The sequence below is a fragment of the Sprattus sprattus genome (genome assembly GCF_963457725.1).
Source record: "Sprattus sprattus genome assembly, chromosome: 14".
Classification (NCBI taxonomy): Eukaryota; Metazoa; Chordata; class Actinopteri; order Clupeiformes; family Clupeidae; genus Sprattus; species Sprattus sprattus.
In genome coordinates, this window is record NC_137912.1 from 20,120,755 (window position 1) to 20,145,606 (window position 24,852).

At 41.1% G+C, this 24,852-nt stretch overlaps 1 protein-coding gene across 1 annotated transcript; it reads left to right on the forward strand.

Moving 5' to 3' along the window:
* Positions 1–7,718: 7,718 nt before the first annotated feature.
* On the forward strand, positions 7,719–24,244 carry cradd (CARD and death domain containing adaptor protein). Its single transcript, XM_080851614.1, has 2 exons — positions 7,719–8,360; positions 23,707–24,244. Exons 1-2 carry the CDS (start codon positions 8,057–8,059, stop codon positions 24,000–24,002), a joined length of 600 nt encoding a protein of 199 aa, XP_080707740.1. The 5' UTR covers positions 7,719–8,056; the 3' UTR covers positions 24,003–24,244.
* Positions 24,245–24,852: the final 608 nt, after the last annotated feature.

The following is a 24,852-nucleotide window of genomic DNA, read 5'->3' on the forward strand; positions in this document are numbered from 1 at the left end:
ATGCCCCTCTAGATTTAAGACAAATAATTACATATTTAAGCAGGATTTTGATTAAAACAAGCAAATTTGGCTGCCAGTGCGTTGAGCAAATTTGGCTTGTTAAGATTTCTTAAAATAAGACCATTACTCCAAAAGCACAGAATGTCCTGAAATAAGACTACTTCCACTCATTTCAAGACATGTAGTTACCTCAAAATAAGCCTGATTTCACTCAAATCTAGTGAACTTCTGAGGCATTAGTACTTGAAATAAGAGACAATTCAAGCACAGAATGTCCTGAAATAAGACTAATTCCACTCATTTTAAGACATGTAGTTACCTCAAAATAAGCCTGATGTCACTCAAATCTAGTGAACTTCTGAGGCATTAGTACTTGAAATAAGAGACAATTCAAGCACAGAATGTCCTGAAATAAGACTAATTCTACTTATTTCAACCCATGCAGTTACCTCAAAATAAGCCTAATGTCACTCAAATCTAGTGATCTTCTGAGGCATTAGTACTTGAAATAAGAAACAATTCAGGCTTCTACATAAGACCACAAAATCTTAAAATAAGAGTAACATTTAGACTGACAACACTGATTTCAAATCATATAGTAACTTCCAAAGAAGTCTGTCATCACTCAAACCTGGAGTACGTCTAAAGCTTTAAGTTACTTCAAATCAGACCAATAGCTCTTAAAATCATGGAAACATTTCACAACATATTATTTATCACTGTTTTATTACCCTGTTAATGAAGAAAACCAATAACAGGTATTGACAATAATGAACAATATTAAGCATCAGAATGCTTAAATGTACTTAATTACATATTCCACATAATGATTTTAGTTAACTGTCAGACATAAGGTACATTGACATCTAACATAAACGATAACAATTCAGCAACACATCAAACAGTCGGAAATCATCCAACAGCCAACAAATCATTAACAAATTTAGCTGGAAATACATTGGACATTGTGTTACTGTGTGCTGTCCTGACCTCCAGACATATAGAGAGATAGAGGGGGGGTTGACAAAGAGGAGAGGGAGAGACAGACTAGGTTTGGATGAATTCTTGCCGGTTAGCAAGCACCTTTTTATATGTTGTCATCTTTTCACTCTCGTCAATAGAATCTTTCAGTACATCTGTTTGTATTATGGACAATAGCGTAGCAATTCACTTGGAATAGGTGAACTGGCACACATAGCAACATCCCATCAGTATCATGAGGGACTCCGGAAGCATGTCCCTTGGCAAGGTCGTCAGTGGGGTATTGCTTACCGGCGGAAGCACATTGTTGGAGTCGATGTTGAAGACAGGACTGCTAAGCGGCCTTTTACGCAAGAAGACATTGGGGTCCTCAGATGGCTGAAAGCAACAAATTGGGGGAGGGGGGCAGAATGAAGTTAAACCAAACACATGAAATTCACAAATGAAACCATTATGTACTGACACTAAAACCCACCTCAAGGACATTGTGTAGTGCCTCACTTGCCGACTTGAGTTTTCTTGGAGGGACGGCTGAGGAAGGGAACATTTTTAGGAGAACCTCCAACAAGGCAATGATCTGTGCAGCTGCAAACAAAGGGGTAAGAGTGAATCAGCAATATTTATGATGTCTCTGAAACTATGGATACTTAAGAGCACTGAGGATTCAAGGAAAAGAGTGGAAGCATATCGGCTATGTGGCGATAATGACCAGGAAAACATGCATAGCCAGTCTAGCCACAATCTTTGGCTTTATCTACGCAAACATCTTCTATCATATCTACTATTATAGACTTACCTTCCAGAAGTTACTGTGTTGTAATGTCCAATTGCTCCATCTGTAATTTAAAGAAAAGGGTTCTTACTCTTTCAGAAAGAAAAAAATCTTGAACTTCATGTCAAAGCTTCTGTCAGTGTGGGGGATCCTTAATATAGAGTAGCTAGCCAGCTAAGAGCTAACTGCAGCTACTAGCTATTATATCACCAACATTCACACTAAATGAGTCCTCTAAACTTGCTTACTTTTCACAGACAAGACTAATAGGGACACTTTCTGACATTGTATTACCTGGCACTAGTTAAAAACATACGTTAGCTCAGCCAAAATGTGCTTCAATTGAATTTAATGTGCTAGGTTAGCCGTCTTAGCTAACGCCAACTGTGCTAGCTTTGTTTGCTAAAAAGTTTATAACTTCAACCAGAGGTCTTGGTCATTCACGATACATTTTGGTTTTCAATATTGCTGACGAATTACCAAAGTAGGCAGAAGTTAAATTATGTGAGCTTACCTTTAGCTTTTGAAGTAGAAAGGCACGATGTTTTCTTCAGCTGTTGTACTTGCTTCAGTTCACATCACTGGCATGCAGCCTCAGAGACGTTTTGAGATGTGTTCGAGTGAATCCGATCGTGCCACCAAGTTTGAGGAAAACTTGTGGTTTATGACGACACTTCTGACTGAGCATCTTGTGCTCAGTGGTAATCCACATGTATCTCAAGTATATTTGACTGTGTTTTTTAAGTGATTTAGGTCACTTGAACTACATGGTGCAATTAAGTGGTTGTTAAAACTCATATCTATTTGAAAAATAACTTGAATTATGACCTTTAATCCGTTAAGAAAAAAACAAGCGAATTTATGCTTGAAATTAAACGTTTTCAACTTAAAATAAGACTCCCACACCTAAAGTGGATTATTTTAAGATCTAGTACTCAAATCTAGTTTAAAAGAACTCAAATTAAGTGCAAATGTGCTTATCAAGACAGCCCAAGTTATATTTGCTTGAAATAGGTAAAAATAACCTTACCAAGAAAGCACTAGGTAAGTACAATTTAGCTAGAAACAAGACCAACTAGATTTTTCATCTTAATATAAGAGTAATAACACTAGGTTAGAGAAGCATTTTTTGCAGTGCACAAAGAAAAGGTGTGTACATATTAAGGGTGAGATGACTAAAATGTATAAAACACACACACACACACATACACACACACACACACACACACACACCCACACACCTATTCCACAGAAGCAAGCCATTGTTTTCTGAAAAGGATTACCCCGGCTGACGTGCAGAGGGAAATCCTTTTCAATCTTTTTAGCGCCAAATCTTATCTATCTTTCAGCACCAAATGGTTCCAATCAAGCCATTAAAGCCGTAGCTTTAGTGTCTTGGCGGGCAAAGCTGGAAACAAATCACGTTTCACAAATCACGTGTTTATCACCATTTCCAACCATTCACTTACACAAATGCAGATGTGATAAGTAGCTTACTGATGTTGTACACAATACCACACACAAGGGTCCTTTTGTGTCATTAAAACGGTATGAATGGATGCAAATGGACATTCACATTTAAACTCAAAACCAAGGGATCATATGCTGCTTTCCAGATCATGTCAGACACAATATTACACACAGACAAAGGGTGTAGCCTACTGTGTTTTACAACATTTTGAAATGATGCATATGAGACGTTCACAAATGAAATATAAATCAAGGGAGGGAACGTAGGCTAAGTTGCTTTCCTGATCATGTCAGACACAATATTACACACAGGATGTTCTACTGTGTCGTTATAACAGTTTGAATAAATGCAAATGCGACATTCTGCCCCTTGTGATGCTATCAGCGCCCAAGCAAGGGCTGCATCGTGATGACCTGGTGTTCTACAAATATAGAACCATAACACATAGGCCTACATAACTATAACAGTGAAGAATTTGGCATATAATCTCAGATATCTATAGGATCCATGACAACGACAAATCAAACAACTGATGTAAAACAAAACAAGTAAAGCATTTGGTGTTACTAATGTGATGAGAAGGCTATCAGTGCTGAGCCAACATATAGCCTAAATCGATACTTGGAGTCACACAGCCTGAGATATACGGTACCACCTGTTTTTCAGTTCTAGTTGAACCCGAAGGATTACCATTTTTGAAAAGATTTGCAAGGTAAAAATCTCATAAGTATGATTTTGCTAACGTGTAAACAGAAGAGGTATTTATAATAGGCCGCAAGGTGAAGCACGAAAAGTGCTTTAGAAAATGAATCCCGTTCCACTCACTGGCATCTACACAATCTTTAGCTTATAAAAAAGAACGAGTCGTGGTTAGTTACCAAAAAAAAGTTCGTCGCTGATTTTCCAGTCGATTGTCTATATGGCTTTGTTTTATGCAGAACTAGAGACTTCAGAGCGTAATAAGATTTTTGTCGGGAGCCGTGCCACGGTTCGACACGTGATCATGCTACACCAATGAGAAGGCTGCTTTTTGACAACAGAATGGAAAAATGGCGGCTCCCGTGCGGTTAGAAACATCGTTAAAGATAGAGGAAAACACTTGAACATCCTCAAAATTGGGCTAAATTAATTCTAATTAGTGCTGTATACATAGCCGCGTCCAAGAAGAACAATGAGGCAAATATACGATAATGTTATTTTTATGTTAAGTCATTTAGATCAAGTTTGACATACATGGGCATACACATTACTGACGATCTTACATGGACTGTGAACTCCCAGCACACCGAAGAAATCAAGGCAAAGACTGTACTTCCTACGTCAGCTAAGGTGATCTTAACTATGAGAAATCATAGGCTTAGATGATACACAAACAATTCCATGCAACATTGTAAGAAGTCATCACAGAAATACAATAATCATCCCAACTTTAGAAATCCAGGGAGGGGGTTGACTTTTCCTCATTGATCTGGAGCACTCACACCTAATTGTAAGCCCTGTCAGACCCTCGTTTGTAATTGTGATTAACATTAAATAAGGGTTAAATACATTATATCAGTATGACACAGCACAAAATACAGTAGTAATAAGGATAAGTGCAACGGCCCAGTGGTTGAGAAACACTACACTAGGACATCAAGTCTGAAATGCCATCAGCGGTTGCACAGTGAAGAAAAGCCATGTAAATGCTTGAATTCTGAAGTTTGAAGTTTGCCCTTCTCAAATGCATATGTTGATACTCATGCCAATGTGGAAAAACTTCTAAACAAGCTGGGTCTTTAAAACATCACCTGATAGTACATGGCAGGGAAGGTCCACATAAATGTGCCTGACCTTTTATATGTTTACAATATGTAAAGGCATTTTCACTGGCATTTTCATATGCAAAAACATACTATGTGGGAAAACATTTACAAGGTCTTCAACTCTGTTTGTGTGTGTGTGTGTGTGGAAGAGAAGACTGGAGAGAAGCCTCGTGAAGGTGCCCAGTGTGTGCACACTCACACTCACACACATGCACATCCTCATATAGGCTGTAAGGTGAACCCTGTTTCCGTTTCAACCCGCTACACTGTCTGGCATATACAGATGTGGCAGTCATTGCTGTAAGTGTGCAGACAGATTTGCCATGCACTTTATATGTTTTTTTTTTTACAGGGACTGGCAACAGGACATGTATCATTGACATTACCAAGGTGTCATCAGCTCTTGGAACCAGTGTGTTTTCAGCCTTGATCGGAATTCAAACATTTTCTGGGTGTGACTCCACAAGTGCCTTTAATGGCAAAGGAGAAAAAAAAGACATTTTCTGTTGCATGTGAGAAAGATGAGTACCTAAAGGCTTTTAAAAGTTTAGGTACTAACTTAAACTTGGAGCAGTCAACATTTGCATTTCTTTGCCAGTATGTATGCCACTTATATGATCAGTCGGCAGCTGATAATGTAAATAAAGCTAGGTTCAAGGCTTTCTGTATGACATCATCAGCCTTGCCAGAATTATCCATTCCCCCTACCACTGATGCCCTCCATCAGCACTGCAAAAGGGCAAACTACCAGGCTGCAATAATGAGGTCCTGTCTCAAACATAATATAAGTGCTCCATCACCTGCTGGATATGGTTGGCATATAGAGAATGGGAACTTGCACGTCACCTGGATGACTAGAAATCCGGCCCCTGACAGTGTTTTGCATGTGATACACTGTGGCTGCAAAGGTGCCTGTGAGACACACAGATGTTTTTCTGCAGGATTGTGTTGCATAGTTGACCTATGTCGTTGCTGTAGGAACTGGAAGATAACTGTCCTGACACTGACACTAACAGTGAGGACTGAGTGTCCCTAATCTGTTATTTCTTATTCAGTTTTGTACAGTTTTATATATCATATTTCATGTTTCATAAAGAGTGTTTTTATGGTTCATTAGTGTTGTTTTCATTTGTGGAAGAATGAATGAATGAATGAACAAACAGATGGTCATTGGTATTTACAATTACTGCCTTTTATTGATACATGGAGGTTTATTTGTCACATACATAAAAATACTACTGTTTTTTCTGTGCGAGTGTGAAGAAAGAAAGATCAAGAAATATTTTTCATAAATAGCAAGAGGGAGTTTAAAGAGCAGTGTGTGAAAAAAGGTGTAATTGATGTTTTATAGTCATTGTGTGTGTTCAGGATAAGGAATGCTTGAGGAAAGAAGCTCCTCCTCAGTCTCTCTGTTCTGGTCTTGTAGCAGCAGAGACGTTTGCCTGACCTCAGTGTTTTGAAAAGTCCATGGTCAGGATGTTAGGAATCCTTTACAATACCTTGGGCGCTGGTAGGTAGGTCTTTTCTTGTAGGTCTCCTGCAGAATATGGAGAGATGCTCTGATGATTCGGTGCTGAAGTCACAGGCTGTACAGTTCCCATACCAAGTGATGCTGTCAGGACACACAGCTGATGGTGCTGAACTTCCTCAGCTGATGTAGGAAGTACAGTCTTTGCCTTGATTTCTTCGGTGGGTGTTCACAGTCCATGTAAGATCCACAGTAATGGGTATTCCCATGTATGTTAAACTTGATGTCAATGACTTAACATAAAAATAACATTATCGTATATTTGCCTCATTGTTATTCTTGGACGCAGCTATCTATACAGCACTAATTAGAATTAATTTAGCCCACTTTTGAGGATGTTCGGATGTTTTCCTCTATCTTTAACGATGTTTCTAACCACACGGGAGCCGCCATTTTTCCATTCTGTTGACAAATGCAGCCTTCTCATTGGTGTAGCATGATCACGTGTCGAACCGTGGCACGGCTCCCGACAAAAATCTTATTACGCTCTGAAGTCTCTAGTTCTGCATGAAACAAAGCCATATAGACAATCGACTGGAAAATCAGCGACGAACTTTTTTTTGGTAACTAACCACGACTCGTTCTTTTTTATAAGCTAAAGATTGTGTAGATGCCAGTGAGTGGAACGGGCTGAAACGAAAACCGTGTTCACCTTACGGCCTATAAGGACCTTGTTTGTAGGCTACCTCAAACATGTAAACACAGTTTAAGCCAATAGTGATAAATACATAAAAAAACACATTGAAGTGGTTCATCCATCGTGAAGAATTACCTTTTGGTAGCTTACAATTGCTCATAACAATGAAGTAATATTCATTCAGCAAAAAGGGTGTTTCTGTACATTGAAATTACAGTACAAATTATTAAAATGATTGTATGTAGGCCTTCTGCTACTGCTTAAAAAGTAGTAGGCCTAGTCATGAACAAGCATCAAACCGCCTTTAAATAATAAATCGCACTTTGCCACAACGTTTGCCTGTTGTCAGTTATAAACTGTTGATAACAACACTTGAGTAACGACTGAAAGGCAACTTCTCCAAATGATAACTGAAATAAAGCGCCACATCAACGGATGCATTGATTCTGAGTCTTTGGTTCCCATCGGATAGTATGTAAGGCGGACATTAGACTACTCACCGGAATATCATAGAGACGGGGGCCCTGCTACTCAAAAGTAAATACGAAAACTTAGCGTAACGTCATCTTGTGCAATAAAGAAATGTTTTGCTGTTCACTTGAAAACAATTTACTTATAAATATCAGTCAATGTGTAGTGTAGTGCACGACTTTGATGAAGGCTAGGCAAGAAATAACTGCATTTATGATCACTGCGATGGACGACGTCAGTATTTTCTCTGCTTCAATTAGCTAACGTTAGTTTAATGGCAAGGTAGCACGGTAACTAGATTGAGGTTCCTGGCTTGTTACTTTCTGTCATATGTCATTTAATTCAGCCAAAAGTTAGTTAAGTATTTATTAGACCATTAGCTGGGTTCGGCATGGAATCTCGGCATAAAGATATTCTTCGGAAAAACAGACTGGATCTTTCATTAAACATCAGTACTGACGACACAATCGTCCAGTATCTGTATCAGGAAGACATCCTAACTATAAATCACGTCGAGGAGATTCAGGCACTGGCTTCCAGCAAATCTAGAACATTCATGTTGCTCGACATTCTACCAGCCCGCGGACCAAAAGCATTCGGGACATTTCTGGATTCATTGGAGGCAGAGTACCCATGGGTGCGGGAGAGGCTGATGCATGGACTAGACAGCGCTGATGTTCAGGTGACCTCAACAGGTAAGGTCTGTGCCTTAAAAATAAAGTCTTAAAGCCACCAATGCGAAGACAAAGTCAACTTTCATAACCCACATAATTCAATAGTGTTGTGTTTTGTTGGGAGACACTATGAAGACCTAGTCTACACAGTAAACATTGCTTTAGGTGAGCAGTTGTAACTACATAAACTGTTTAGCATTGTCCACCTGAAACACTGTAGGTGTTGGTGTTGGTGTATAATATTGAATGATAAAAACTCGTGGAAATTCAGTTAATCTTAACAAAACGGTCACCTCTGACTGAGACTTTCAGGCTGTCAACATATACACCTTCCTTAAATATACATATACACCATATGCACCTTCCCAGTGCAACTTTCGAGGCTTGAAAAATAAACATTCAATTTCTAGTCTTTTTTACACGTAGTAAGTTTTAATAACTCCATACCATTACATATCGACATTCAAGGAGCAAAGATGAGACGTCGTTGTGTGGTGAGAACTGATAGAAAATCGCAAACCACAACAATCGCCGGTGGGGAGAGGCCATTTTTTTTCCCAAATCTTTATTTATTGGTGCCTGGTTTTCCGTATGTTGTATAGCGCAAAGCGGCACAACCGGGAGACAGAGGCAATGTGGGCAGTGAATGTCAGTTGGTCATCAATGATAACACCGAGATTTCTTGCTGTTTTGAAAAGGAACAAGATATAACGATCTCTTTGGGTGAATGTGTTGGTGTGCTGCATGCAAAAGGTACTGGGCCTTCATTGACCTCTTCATGATTAGAATGTTGATCATGAGCCTGAGGTGACTGGAGTTAGTTCAAGTATAGCCTTAGTGGCATTGTCCCTTGCCCTACATCGCCTTTTGGACCTGCTCCATTTTTCTTGGTGCTTTTTTTTGTTGCTGCTGACACAGACTTCACACTGAGGGTAACAATTTGACCATGTGTTTTTTTCTCCTGATATCTGCAGAAAAAAATACAAAACCTTAATTAATGTGAAGTAAGCAAGCATTTCTGATCATGTAATGAAACGTTTTAATGCTTATATCATTCCTGGTTGCTTGTTAAATGTCCTTTTTGCGTCTCTTTTCCAAGACATCCTCACTATTAGTAGGATATATATTTAACCTCTCCCTGTACTTTCTCGTTCTCTCCTTACTCAATATTATCTGCGTGGCTCTCAAACCTGACTGGATCTCAAAATAAATGAAACATAGTCAGTGGTGGAATGTAACAAAGTATTTTTACTGTTATCGTTACTGTACTTCGTTACATTTTTACGTATCTGTACTTTACTTAAGTAAAAATAATAGTGCATACTTTTTACTTTTACTTCGTTACATTTTGCAGCTATTATCTATACTTTTACTCCGCTACATTTCTACAATATGTGTCGTTATTCGTTACATTTTATGAACACAGTTTCGCCAAAATGTTGCCTACACAAAAATATGGATTGCGTTGCTTTAGGACGTTTCAGCCAATCAGGTGGCTCTATCAGCTCCAATGACAGCAGAGTCTGAATTTGCCTGCAGCAATACGGGAGCCTTGCCTGTTTTGCTTAAACATTCGACAAACAGCCTGACTAACAAACAACTTTTCAGCATGGATTCAGAGTCAGCCTCATCTGAGGACATGTTCAAGTTCAGAGGCCCCAAGAATAACTCGTAGAGGTTTCAGTGCGTTTCCTGTCTACCTCAAAAAAGGAATTGCTAGCCTTCAAAGGTTCTGCTTCAAATTTGGAGTAACAGGTCGAGTTATGCAGAGTTCTTGCTATGCTAAGTTAATGTCTATGACTTATGAATATCGTATGCGGTTACTGACATGATTTTATACTGTTATCTAGCGAAATACATGTTGACATACAGCAATAGCATCAAAATAACACGATTGTACCTTGATTATTTATTTAACGTAGTGGTAAGATAAAGCTGGTAGTTTAGCATTGTCAAGCTAACGTGAAGATTTGCCTTTTTTATTGACTGGTTATTGCCTGGCATGCAAACTTAATGCCTAGTGTTGAGTAACTCAATATGTTTTTTTTTTCCTTTTCTGCAATCAATAGAGCATAAAACTCTGCATTGACCAGTTTAACAACTCCATTTGTTTTTCATGTTTCATATTTCCATTTTTTACACGTTTAACAATTAAATAAAAGATTAAAAGATACAAAATTGTGTCTTTATTGGTTTGGCTTAGCCTAATGGTATTAACTTTGCAAATAATCCCTGGTAACTCGTCATCTGCAGAATTACAAGATAGAGTGTGAACAGTTTTACAGACAATAGGCCCAATAAGTACACCAACCTTTACAATTAACAAATGTTGTTGCTTATAATTATTACTAGTAGTGACATCTGTAGAGGCATTTATTACCAGTCGCTATTTCTTTATCAAAATGGCACAGCCTAGACATTGAAAGACAACCCATTGCGTGAGTACTTTTACTTTTACTTTTAAAGTACATTTAAAACTGAGTACTTTTTACTTTTTACTTAAGTAGGATTGTTGATGTAGTACTTTTACTTTCATTTTCCTGGGTACTTGTACTTTTACTTAAGTACTAAACTTCAGTACTTCTTCCACCACTGAACATAGTAGGGATGTATTGTAGGTGTACTTCAGTGCTCAGAGAAAGGGGGGGAAATGCAAAACTTGAAAGGAAAATACAAAACCCACTACAGTGGACAATTTGCTATTATAAAAGTAGTCTATTTAATTTAAAAAATGTATTTATCTAGGCCTTTTCAATAGCCTACGTCCACTGGTGTGACGGTCATTTCCACCAGTGTGACGCTGATTTCATGTCACACTATAGGACATTGCTGTCACACCGGTGGACATTTTCAGTTACATGGTCAGTTTTCTGCCTAGCTATATGCCAGAGAGTCTTCAATCCAATGTAACAGTTTAAGGTTTCCATTATTTTAAAAAGTCAATGAATATAAATGTTTGAAAATGTTCATATCAACACTTTAATTACGTCACACCAAAGGACTACGTAATTGGTCCCATTTCTAACATTGCACGAAAATAGCAATATTTTGATAAATATCTTAGCCAAAACTCACCTTGTGTGTAGTCCATATGCTCTGTTGATGTCTTCTGTACTTCCTGGATGAAGATGGACCCTTCTCAGTAATGGGATGCCCATATTAATGCCTGTTCTATATTTACAAAATGGTGTCACACTAGGTGGACATCAATTTTGCGGACAAACTGAATGCGTCATAATCATTTGGAGTGGGGACATGAAGACTTACAACCTATAATTTCATAATGTTAACATCGGTATTATATGTAAAAAAGTAATTTAATGTATGTTGTCATATTTTTTTATTTAATTACAGTAGTTTGAAGATCGGAAATGTTACCCCGGACAGTCACACCAGTGGACAATTTTGTCATGTTTCAAACCAAATATTAAAATACTTGAATTATAACGCTCATGAATTAGAGATGCATTTGTTTTTGAAAAACAAGTTGGTAATAAAAACAGAGATTTTAATCAAACCTGACCAATTATTATTTATATTTGACACTGTGAACACAAAAATGGAGCGTCACGTCGAGCGAGTTAGTGAGTGTGTGTGTGTGTGTGTGTGTGTGTGTGTGTGTGTGTGCATGTGCAGTAAATATATTGTGTGTTTCTTTATGTAGCTCAAACCTGAGAAGAAGAGGAAATATGAAATCCCCAGTATTGTTGTGCCTTGAGACTCAAGCAGCTCGCTTCTCAGGCCTGCTTTCCATGGAAGTGCTGTTCATTCTCAGTAGTGCTCCTGCGGCAAGGCACTCACACACGCGCACACAGACACACACACACACACACACACACACACACACACACACACACACACACAAACACGCGCTCTCTCTCGTATCCTCCTTTCTAGGAAAAATATAATGAAAGCCATTTGGAGGCTGCCTCTCTCTCCCCCCCGCCTCTCTCTGTCCCTCTCTCTCCCTTTCTCTCTCTTTATTTCCCTATATCTCTCTCTCTCTCTTCTTTTCTCAGTCCCGTTTCTGTCTCTGGCTACTCTGAACTGGAGGTTTAACTGACTTGATTCTTGTGAAGATGGTCGTAAATGGTGGTAGGCGATTTACAATAAGGAGAAGCCCTATTGATTTCTAAGAAGCAACAAAAGTCCAAGTATGGTACAGTTCTCTTTATTACAGTTGTGACTGTAACCGCCTAAAATGACTGGATGGACTGGATGGAAGTTAAATATAAATATTCACGACTTGTCTGCAAACTTCTTGTCGTGTTATTAATGGCCACAATCGACAGGTGACGTCTGACAGTTGCCATGGAAACCTCAATTTCCCTGCTTTCTAGATGTGTGTTTTTGAAGTAACGGTTTTCTCCCCTCTCTGTGTTGTGTGGTAACCAACAAAAGGGGGGAAAAAACCTGTCATTCTTAATGTTAGTGGATAGGATGAATTCCTGTTGCTTTTTCTGGTGCTGGCCAACAGGCCCGTAGGTAGAGAGGCACGTCGACGCTAATTAATGTTGCATTCGCTTAGCGTTCTGTGGTTGAAGAGACGTGGCACAAGCCCATGGGAGTGTGACTGGTCTGTAAAGACTCATCTCTTCACAGCCGAGGGGAGTGGGAAAGCTGCGGGGGCTTTCGTCACAAGGCAGTCTTGTGTATTATTCAGCATTTTCAACAAGTTTGTCATCGTTCAGTCTCCAACTGCGATTTTATTTACTGGATTTACGATTCATGGCTAGTTGCCCAACTCAATGCTCTGTTAGTGCCAGCCAGGCATCTGGCGGTGAGGTTGCCCTTCCCTTTACAAGCATGTCTGAGTACCTGCTGTGCCTTTTAGGACAATGCTTGTAACATTGTCTAGATAGCCTATACTGTAAAAAAAAGTCCTGTACTACGGCAGCGAAATGCCACACACAAAGACTAGCCTTGGCCGATAACTAACTTCCCAGCTTGGTCCCTGAGTGTGTGTGTGTTTGTGTGTGTGTGTTTATTTGTGTGTGTCTGTGTGTGTGTCTGTGTGTGTGTGTGGGTGTATGGTGTGTGTATGTGTATGGTGTGTGTGTGTGTGTGTGTGTGTGTGTGTGTTTTTGTGTGTGTGTGTGTGTGTGTGTGTCGTTTTTAAGGCTTGCAGCATCATTGTGTCACTCAGAACCTCAAAGCAGTCACATTGCATCCTCTTCGCTCCTCCTCTCTCATTGAGGACATGACACGACCAAGTCCTCAACTCCTTCCAGAGGAGCCTGCTCTCTTTTCATCGCTTTAGTCTTGAGAACAGAGCAGAACTTGAGGAGGGAAGAAGCGCGACACAACCTTCAAGGATGCTGCCTCAAGATGTTTTTCCAAGAAGTTACGTTAATAACGTTACGCAAGCCAACCCTTGTTTTTCACTGATCCCCTCCCCCCCACGCTTGGTCGGCTGTCATCCGTCCAAACACGCCAGCCGAACCAAGCCTCACAGTTTCCATGGAGATTTATATGATGAATCCTGTTCTCTTTGCAGAGTTGCCAAGTTGCTCTACACTGTTCTGTTCTGGTGTAAGTTTATTTCAGCACAGAGAACCTGTGTTCTTCTATTGCTTCCATTAGTGTTAAGGCCTCGGAAAAGAGCCTGCGTTCTTTCGTGATTCTCCATCAGTACTGAAGCTTTAGAAAAGAGGTTGTGTTCTAGTCCCTATCAGCAGTGAAGCGGAGAGATGCCTTTCTTGGCCCTGCACAGACAAACAGGCTCGCTGTGGTCAGGGTTATTCAAAACTGGCAGCTGAAAGAAGCAAACATACCAGCATATGAAATGTTTCCTGACACACTTTTATCTTTCAAGATAAATGTCCAAGATAAACATTCCAAGAGTAAATCAGTGTGTCAGTAGTGATTCCTTACTTGAGCGTCTGGATGGTCTAACAATCAGGCAGGAAATGAACACTGTGTTGAACATTGCGCATTACGTTGTCTGAGCTGTGTGTTTTTCCGCTGTACTGGACAATCTGACTGTTGGGCAGTGGTGTTCCTAACAGCACTGTGCTGTAATAACTACCCTGGCGAGGGGGGGTGGGTGGGGGGGCTTCAGAAGAGGAACAGCCCCCCCCCCCCCCCCCCCCCAACTCAGGGTCAGTGAGGTGGGCACATTAATAACCATCCATAAAAAGCACGCTAGAGCAGAGCAGAGCAGCTCGGTTTGTTTTTCTTGGCAGCCGCCGGCAGCTCTGTCCTCCCCCTCCTTCTTTCTCCCCCCCCCGTAAACTTTTTTTTCCATTTCTTTGAGTGCCGTATGCTTTCCAGGAATCTTGGCGTGGCGAGAACTTTCCTGTCAGCGCAAGACTTGGCCCCTTCTAGGCAAAACCAACAAGAAAGGAGAGAGACGGAGCGAGAGAGAGAGAACATAAATCAAAAGCAGAGAGGGAGAGAGAGAGCAATAGCAATGAAAGTTGAAATACGTAGAGAGCGCAGAAAAAGAGAGATAGACAGAGCACAGAGGACCAAAGAGGGGATAGAAAGACACAAGAGTGCAGTGGTGGACAGTAACGAAGTAAATGTAATTCGTTCCTGTACTTAAGTAACATATCTATGTATCTGTACTTTACTCAAGTATTTCTATTTGGTGAGACTTTATACTTTCACTCCACTACATTTCAAAGTGAAAATTCGTACTTTTTACTCCATTACATTTAGTAAAGCCTCTCGTTCCTTTTTCCCAAAGCGAATCAAATAATGAAAGGTCAGAGTGAGTTCACAATCACACCAATCAGGGATTAGCGCTATTTGCTCTGAAGTCCTTTCGGTTTTGTCAGTTTGGTTCGTTCGTTGAGCGTGAGCTACGTTGAATTCTAGGCTGTTTTATGCTCAAGCTTAGCCTACGTAACGCTAAATGATGGAAGAAACATACACAATCAACGGAGTTTCTGCTCAGGCTCACGTTTAAAAATGCTTGCCTTTTATAAGGGCACAAGATGTCGCAAACTTTTATCATACAGTTCTTGACAAACTCCCTCGGTAAAGGTATCACTACATACTTCTTTACAGTCTTCGGTGCAGACTGGTATGCTCTGTAATTTTGTGAAACGTATGCAAAAACTAGTTCCTGTAATGACATTTTTTTCTTCACGTTTGATCTGAGGTCAAGTGTTTTGTTTTTGTACCTAGGGTTGTGTAGGGAGTATCACTGCTAACACTAGTCTCCATCACAAACTATTACAACACCACATTCTCTGATTTTGTGGAACTAGTTCCTGTAATGGTATTTATCAGACTTTGAAACATAAATCAGAAATTAAGAGTTTAAGGGTAACACAGACCGACAGATGTGATATAGTAAAGGAGCTTATGTTTAACTTCACATTTTTGTATAATTAAATGTGCAACTAAGTTACAAATAAATGTAAAATTAAATAATTGTTCTCTTGTATTTCATAACCACTTTGTCTTACCTAATGGCAAAAGATAGCTTTCAATGTTTTGTGCTGATACACTTTTAAATAGACAAATGTAAGATACTATTTAAAGATTGGCATTAGTATTTTCATCTTATATCAGTTGATTGAGGCCGAGCTTTGATGTGAAAATGATAAAAGGCCATTAGAACCATAATTCATTAAGGTACTTTTACTTTTAGTACTTAAGTATATTTGAAGGCAAATACTTTTATACTTCTACTTAAGTGGATATTCAAAGTCCATACTTCTACTTTTACTGGAGTAATATTTTACACCAGGTATCTATACTTTCACTTAAGTACATAGTTAGTGTACTTCGTCCACCACTGCAAGAGTGTGGCAGAAGGGGTCAGGAGAGGTGAACTTTCAGGGAGTGAAAGGAGGATAAGAAAAGAAAGGAAGAGTGGCAGTGGAGAAAAAGTGAAACACTAAGAGCAAAGGAGAAAAGCGAGTAGTGAAAGAAAGAACTAACTCACACAACTCACACCTCTGTCCTCACAAGCACACATGAAAAAACTAAAATGGGCCCACATTGTGTGTGTTTACTCACACACTTACACACACACTAACACACACACACACACACACACACACACACTTACACACACACACACACACACACTTACACAATTGATACACTGACAAAGGTGGAAACACTCACAAAACAAACACACAGAAGATTTTTAATTTTTTTTACACAGACTCGCAATTAACACACACTCCTGTACACATGCGCACATTCTCACTCTCTCCCTCTCTCCTTCTCTATTTCTCTCTTTCTCACACACACACACTCACTCCTCCTCACTTAGATTTGAGAATCTTCTGGGAAAGAATACTTAGTATTTCCCGGTGGTGGCAGGACAGGGACAGAGACAGAGACAGAGACAGAGACAGAGACAGAGACAGAGACAGAGACAGAGACAGAGACAGAGACAGGGACCGAGACCATGGCATACCCAGGGGGCTACACAGTGAGGCACCCTCCCTCCCCTATTTTCTATGGCTACCTGTCTACCGTACGACTCGGAACCCCTTGTTATTGACTTGCAAGCTGTTATTTTTCTTGTTTTTTTCTCTTCTCTTCCTAACTAATGTCTGTCGCTTATCGCTTGAAATCTTAGAAGGCGTTTATCAATTTACAGCATGCAAACACATGCTTCGTCTTCTGCCCCGCTGTCACATAGGCTTAAAGCTGTGGTCAGTATTTTTCTTTTTTAGTATTTTTTTTTAAAATCCTTCCAGACCTAGGGTAATGACATTTCTAAAGAATATTAATAGCTACCAATAGCTGTTCCTGTGTCTTATGTGTATATTTATATTTTGTATGAAATATGTGTTATGCCTTTGTTGACCATTCAAGCAGCCAAAATGTGTCAACAAATATCCACAAAGAAGGGCCAGTCGTGCAGTCGTGTTGGGCAACTGTGTTTATTTTCATTTTCTGGCAACAAAAATCTACGTACTATGGCTTGCGTGTGTAAAACATAGACAAAATAGAGAGTAAAAATGAATCTAAAAGCTAAAGGGAGCTAAATAACTTAAAGTTCTGAAAGTACATTGCTTTCGACCAGTTAACAAAAAGCATCTGAGAACAGGTGGGTCTTAATTGAAATTTAGGTAAAAGCTGCTTCACCATGTGAAGATTTGAGAGTAGAGATCTAGCAGGTAGGTACTGCAGAAACATGTTTGAGAGATTTGCTCCGGTCCCATTCAGTGATTTATAAACAAGCAGCGAGTATTGGAATAAAAACTCCAGCAGCTGCATTTTGTACAAGCACACTGTTTGAAAAGAACATTGCAGTTGTCAACCCAGCTGAAGATCCCTGAAGGCGTGAATTAGTTTTCCTAAAGCATGTTTTGAAGGCCTTTAGGTTTGGGTATGTTTTTGAGGTGGTAAAGAGCTAAAAAAAAGTTATTGCTTTCACATGGTTGTTAAATCTGAGATTGCAATCAATTAAGACACTTAGGTTTCAAGCAGTGCCCTTCGCTTTGAGAACTTTGCTATGAAGATGATTATCAATCCTAAATCTCTCCTAATTTTTCCCAAATAAGATTATTTCAGTTTTGTCCTTATTCAGCTGAAGGACGTTTTGAGTCATCCAGCCATTCATTTGATTGATGCATTGCCAGATTCTAGGAGTCATTAGGTGAGAGGACTAAGTAAATCTGGATGTCATCAGCATAGCTATGATGAGTCTCACTGTCACAGGCGAGAGCATTGGGGTTGAATAAGCCTCTGAGATCAACCCTGGTTGACCACAGGTCAAGGGTGTTGGTGTTGACGTATAGTTTCCAATGGCAACAAAGTAGTACATTTAGTAGTATGTCTAGTAAGTTTGATCTGAGCAACCTCATAACTGTACCTGAAAAAACAATCCAATGTTCCAGTCTGTTTAGTAATATAAGGCCAAAAAACACTTAAGCTGATGTTGTTTGTCTGTATCGGTATCGAGGTTGTTTAAAACCCTAATGACAGCTGTTTCAGTGCTGTGATTAGCACAGAAAAGTGATTTTGCCAACAAATTGTAGATTGGATATGGGCTGGTTATTGTTCAGTATGGAAGCGTCTAAATGATGCCTCTTGAGCAGGGGCTTTATAACAGCTGTTTTCAGGGATTTAGGGAATGAGCCTGACAGCAGGGATACTTTTATGATTTAAATCACATTTGCTGCCAAGAGATGAAAAACACATTTGAAATTCGGTAGGCAAAGCAGCACGTGGAAGTTTTAAGATTCTGAACTGTTTTCATTGTTTATCAAACTAAATTTTGACATTCAGTTGAGTTCCCTCTCTTTGTTGCTAGTAATTCCAAATCATGAGTTGTTAGTTACAGAGAGAATATGTTCTGCCAGATCAAGTTTACTTTTGAAAAAAAGACAAACTCATTGCACTTACTAACAGAGAAAGAAGTTCAGGTGATAACTGTGAAGGGGTGGGGGGTGTTGTTGCGAATAACACGCAAGTATTGTTCATATTTTTATATCGATGATGTTAAAGAAGAAAGACTGTCTCGCTTTGTTTGCAGAGATTAGCATTATGTTTATGGATTTAATAGTGGATCTGAAGTTTGCATTCATGAGTCTCACAGTTGCCTCCAGGCCCGGGCCTGCAGGGCTCACAAAATCACTATCCCGCTATCCCGTTGTTTTCCCGTCGGGTTACCAAAATGTAAATCAGAAATGATCACTTAAGTGAAATGCATGAATCTGCTATTTGCAGGAAATAATGTGTGTAGGCGTTAATTGGAAAGGTAGTAGTTGTGTTGGAGGCAAGAGTACAACATTCCACTCAAGATCGCGCACAAGAAAATCTGAGATAAATACTTTTTGTGCATATAACGGACAAACTTGTCAAAACATAGTATTTACACCACAATGTGATCATGGTCCTTACTTGGTCATGATCATCTCTCAGTAGTGCTTGGCTGTCCCTTGAGTTGTAATTGTTGTTGTCCCTGGGACTGAAGTGTCCTAAAGCATCGTGAGTATGGATGGGGATGGGTGGATCTGGTATGCCATGCACCACCATGCACCTTCTGGTGTCGTGGGCTTTCTGGTATTGCCGTTTGATTGCTGTCTTCAGCTTTCACTTTCAATGTGGAATTGGAGTTATTGGAGTTATTGGTGTTAACTGGAGTTACTGGTGTTACTGGAGTTACTGGTGTTATTGGTGCCACTGGAGTTACTGGAGTTATTGGTGTAACTGGTGTTTACTGGAGTTATTGATGTTTACTGGAGTGACTGGAGTTACTGTTAACCAGGTTAATACCCTCTCCCAACTGCTTGTTGCCTGTCTCTCCAGCTGAGAAGCCTAGACGTGATTATAGATGAGCCCACTGTGGTACACAGGGAGGAAAAACGAAATAAGCAAGAACTGTTTGGATTCCCATGACCATCTGCTTCCCCAAGGGATTATTGGAGGGAGTCATGGCCTTTTTAGCTGCTGCTAAACGGCTTCATTCACCACAAACATCATCCACTGTCTACTGAAAATAGGACCGCCCCCCACACCAAATCACACACACGCACACACACACACACACACATAGACACCACGCCTAAACCTCCTGTTGAGGGGTTAAGGCTGTGTTGGGTCTGTTATTTGTCAGTAAAGCAGACTTAATTTAAATAAAATAAAAGTGTTTAAAAGAATTGGGATTAAATGAATAGCACACCACACAAATGGCTCTTATCTGCCCAACCTCATGAAAGTGTTCCTAGTTTGTTTAGTTTCAACTCAAGATAAAAGAACTGATTGTGTACGTACAGTCTTTGTGTGCCAGTGGTGTGTTGTGTGTAGTGGTGGTCAGTGGCCTTGTATTCGACACCATGCTATGTGTCCTCAGAAAACCACAGCATGCATTGGACTTGTTGCTCTATAAGCTAATCATTACGTTTACAGTTATCTGATGTTGTGCATCCAAAGGCATTTCCAGTGCAGGTGAGGTACTATAGATCTTTCCAGCATGTTTTCCCCCGGGGCATGTAAACTTTGAACTCAGTGTTGTTGGCACCTTCCGACAACAGCATGGAGGTTAGCATTGCCAGTCCCTGTCACGTCACATAGCGCTTGCTCCGGACACCAAAGTGGTTCAGCTCCGGGGAATGATCAAGATTTATTCACTCCACCAGATACAGCCTCTCTTCTGAGAAAGGACAAAAGAAGAGAAATTACCCTAGGAGGGGGAACTGACTATGTATCAGTCCTGTACATAGTGGCAAGTAAACACACAGACACACACACACAAACACACACACACACACACTATACAGACATGCATGCACGCAATGAAGCAGGGATTTATGTCTTTTCCAAAGAGGACCCTGGAAGTGGCTGGTTTTTCAGAGAACCCTTTTGGAAAACTTAATGGCCCCCAGCTCCAGTGATGTAAATTGGGAGATAATGGTGGCGGAGCGGCTAGTAAACACACACACACACACACACACGCGCACACACACACTAAATGGCCCCCAGCTCCAGTGATGTAAATGGGAGATAATGGTGGCAGAGCGGCTAGCTGCGGGTTCTTCAGCGAACTCGGCTCCTTCCCGGAAACGTCAAAACATGCAGCACATTACGGATGTTCATCCCACATGTACTTAAAGCCACTTAAAGGCTACCCACACACACACCCTTCACACACACACACACACACACACACACACACAAACACCCTCCACACACACACAGAATGTGTGTTTAGATACACCAATGTTCATGTGCATCTGATGGGCCAGAGGCGGCAGAGGATGTCAGTAAATTGGACACACACACACACACATACGTATACACTCAGTCCTCATGTACTGTACTAAAAAAGTCCCAGTTCTTAGAAGAGAGATGTGTTTTTCCGAAACTCTGGGAATATTTTTAGCGGAGCACCAGGCATTTTATCAACAGTGCCGCAAGCTTCCTCTGAGTACCCACCTTCACTGGCACACTCCTTAAATTAGTTAACTTCGTTACGCATGCTCAATCATTTTCCGCAGAAATGTATTTTCTCTCCCCAGGCGCCCGTCTCTGCCTGCCCATCCTCCGACCCCTCCCAGTTCTCTGTTTTGTTCTTTGTTCTCTCAGCTCCAGCCTGAGCCCCATCACATCCATTTTTAGTTCCCTGTACAGACACATTTGGCCCTGTTCATTTGGCATGCGCCTTGGAACACGCTGCTTTCCCAGAACTCGTTTTCCCCAGAGTGTGCTGCCATGTGAGCTCACATGTGTCGTGCTGCACAAGTGCGCCACAATTGGACGAAGGAAAAACAACAACAACAGCAACAGCGAAACTTAAAAAAATTATAATAATTGAATTTGCTGGGAGAAGCATCAGCAGCGAGTAAAACCATGAGTTGCACCGCAAAATGCACTTGAGAGGGTGATTGATAAAGAGATCTCTCCTTGCTGTCAAACTACGGTCACCTCTAAATGGCCTGGTTGACTCCTGCCAACTTTCATATCCTGACTAAAAACCTTATTATCTGAATAAGCTGATACAGTATCCTCTGAATATCAACCTATCGACTCTTTTGATTTGTTGGTGTTAGAGAGGCCTTGTGCTCCATTCACTGAAAATACATGGAATTCTTGCAAATGGATTCTTCGAATGTTGGAATGGTATTGGAATTTACATGATCTGTTTGTTGGAGGTTGTGTTTTTATGTGATTTACTTGATTCTGCTTGTGTTTTCAAACACTCTGCAGTTGAGCCTTGGCACAGTTCAGTATATATAAGGTTGTTGGTTTATATTGTTAATGTGGTTCCTCTGTCTCATGTGATGTGATATTGGCTGGTATTCTTTGTATCGAAGCACTTCGCCATGCTCCGCACTAATGAACTACGTCCATAGTGTCCTCCAACGAGCAGTGCAGCTGTGCAAGAGAAGCACGGATAGAAAGGTGAGGGGAAAAGCATTTCTCGGAAGAAAGTAAAAAGCCTGCCATGGCTTGGTCTATTTTCAGGTGCCGTCAGATGGATGGCATTAGTGAAGATGTATCGCTGTAGAAATAGAGAGCAGAAATATGTCTTGAGCATGTTCACACCCGCTGCTGGAGGAAAACCAGTTGAGTGTGTAGGGAGGAGTCGCTGACTGAAGAACTCTCAACACGTCAAACTGTCCATAACAGACTGCTTTAAAATGCAGTCTGTCTTACCCGTTTTATAGTTTTAAACAGACTCTCGCTCATTGCTTTCTCGTTCTCTCGCTTTATTTCACTTTGTCATGTGCTATCTGCCCTTCTCTGTCATGTGACACTCATTCATGTCCACACACACACACACGCACACACGCACACACGCACACACGCACACACACACACACACACACACACACACCCTAATCGGATAAGTATCTCACTCAAATGTGTGTGTGTGTGTGTTGCGTGCCCTGTGTTTGCTAACATGCTACAAATCCTCTGGACTCAATAACAGAGGGAGAGGCAGAGACGGAGAGTAAAGAGGGGGTTAAGACCGCCACAAGAATCCCTCTGAAGGATACGGTTTAAATCATGGAGGTGAATTACTGAGGGTGGATTTACACTTTTTAAGAACCCTCCGTTCAGAAGTAAGGAAAAATAAGGAACACATTAACAAGGATGAATTAGCAAAGAGAAAGTATCAGGTATCAGTATTTAAATCGTGATTCCAGTTTTGGACTGGTGCAATGCGATTGTCCCGATGATGCAGAAAGCACTGTCATCAAGCATTTCGCAATCAATAGCCAAGGTCACATTCGCTGCAGTAATGTGCCAATTATTTTGAGTGAGTGTGCGTGTGTGTGTATGTGTGTGATGGGCCTCTCACCCTCTCACCATCTTGGTTGGTGCTCTTAAAAATGACCTGTTGTGTGTTTGCAGCAATGTTTTTTGTTAGTGACGCACACACACACACACACACACAAATAAAGAGATAGAGAGAGGTACTCTCAAAATGATTGCTGGCATCACAGAGAAGGTTGTGAAATAGATTGCTGATTGCACAATGCTTTGATAGTAGTATTTCTCTGCTTTCTGACCCAAAATTGACAGAACATGCTCTTTGGCAGCCAGTGCAGAGCAGGTTACTCACAAGCAAGCGCTCTGTTTGCTGCTGGTCAACTGTTTCTCCCCGTCGAAATGCCCTGTGTGCTGATATTTCACTCATGAGCCCCCAGCCATCTACTGTAGCACGATGTTAATTGCTATAGTTGCCTATTACAATTGTTTAGTGTAGTTCCTGTTTACCACATGTATTTTGTGTATTGCATTTCACGTATGGGATGGGTCTGCATTGTCTTACTAAAAGAACATTCAGCAACTTAAGTCGCCGTGGCAATAAAGAATATTCCATCCAGGAGAATGTGAAGGCTAATGTAGTGTCAGTGGATGGTGCCATAACATGTTGGTGTCAAACAGACTTATGATAAATGATCTGTCATCTCTCTCTCTCTCTCTCCTCTTGTTTTAGACCACTGGGATGTTCCAGAGTCGGTTCTCCAGTTGGTTCCGTCCGATCTTCAACTGAACAAGCTGGCGGGTCGCCTGGGCCCGGAGTGGGTGTCTGTCCTGCTGGACCTGGGCCTCTCCACAGAGGATGTGTACCGTTGCCGTACTAGCGACCCTTTCACCATGCAGAACCAAGTTCTGGCCGGCCTGGTTCTGTGGAAGCAGCGATCGGGTCGGACAGCCACGGTCCACAGGCTCATCCAGAGCCTAAGGGCTGCAGAGCTGCATCCCTCCATATTGGACCAGGTGCCCCTGTGAAGCAGGGCAGCATCCACCATTCTGTTACCTGCACAGCACTACAAAACAACCCCAGGACCAAAGACACAACCGCCCCACATTTGCCCCCATTTGCCCTCCTATCGTGTCCTCTCCCCTCCTCTACTCTCAGCAGCCCCCTCCCCTCCTCTCCTCTCCTTTCCTTAGCCCCCGTCCCTCCCCTCCTCTCCTCTCCTCTCCTCTCCTCTCCTTAGCCCCCGTCCCTCCCCTCCTCTCCTCTCCTCTCCTCTCCTCTCCTTAGCCCCCGTCCCTCCCCTCCTCTCCTCTCCTCTCCTCTCCTCTCCTTAGCCCCCGTCCCTCCCCTCCTCTCCTCTCCTCTCCTCTCCTCTCCTTAGCCCCCGTCCCTCCCCTCACCTTCTCTCCTCTCCTTTCCTCTCCTCAGCCCCCTCAAGTCCTGCTGTAGGTTTTCAAAAACACTATGTGGTTCTGACCTGGACTTTACACTACAAACTCTACCCGCTCTCCGGCAGCCAATGGCACAGGCTTCATGTGAGCGTCATGTAGGTGGGGACAGGTTAGGGGTGCTCTCCCCCTTGTCCTCACTTAATGATTGAAAGAAAGGCTTGTTTGTCTGTCTCTCTGTTTCCTTTCACAGGATTAGAAATGAAAATGATAACCTTTCTTGCCTAATGGTGGACATCACTACCTATTTGCTGGTTTTTAAATAAACAAATATAGAAAAATGTGCATCGGGGCCATTTTTGTGTTACCCGAGTAAATTAAGGCAGAATAAAAGTATGTTGCCTAATAGGTTTCGCCACTGTATAAAAACACTCAGGAAGCCTTCAGACCAGACATGATGTGTCAGACGTGCATTGATTAACTTTTGTGA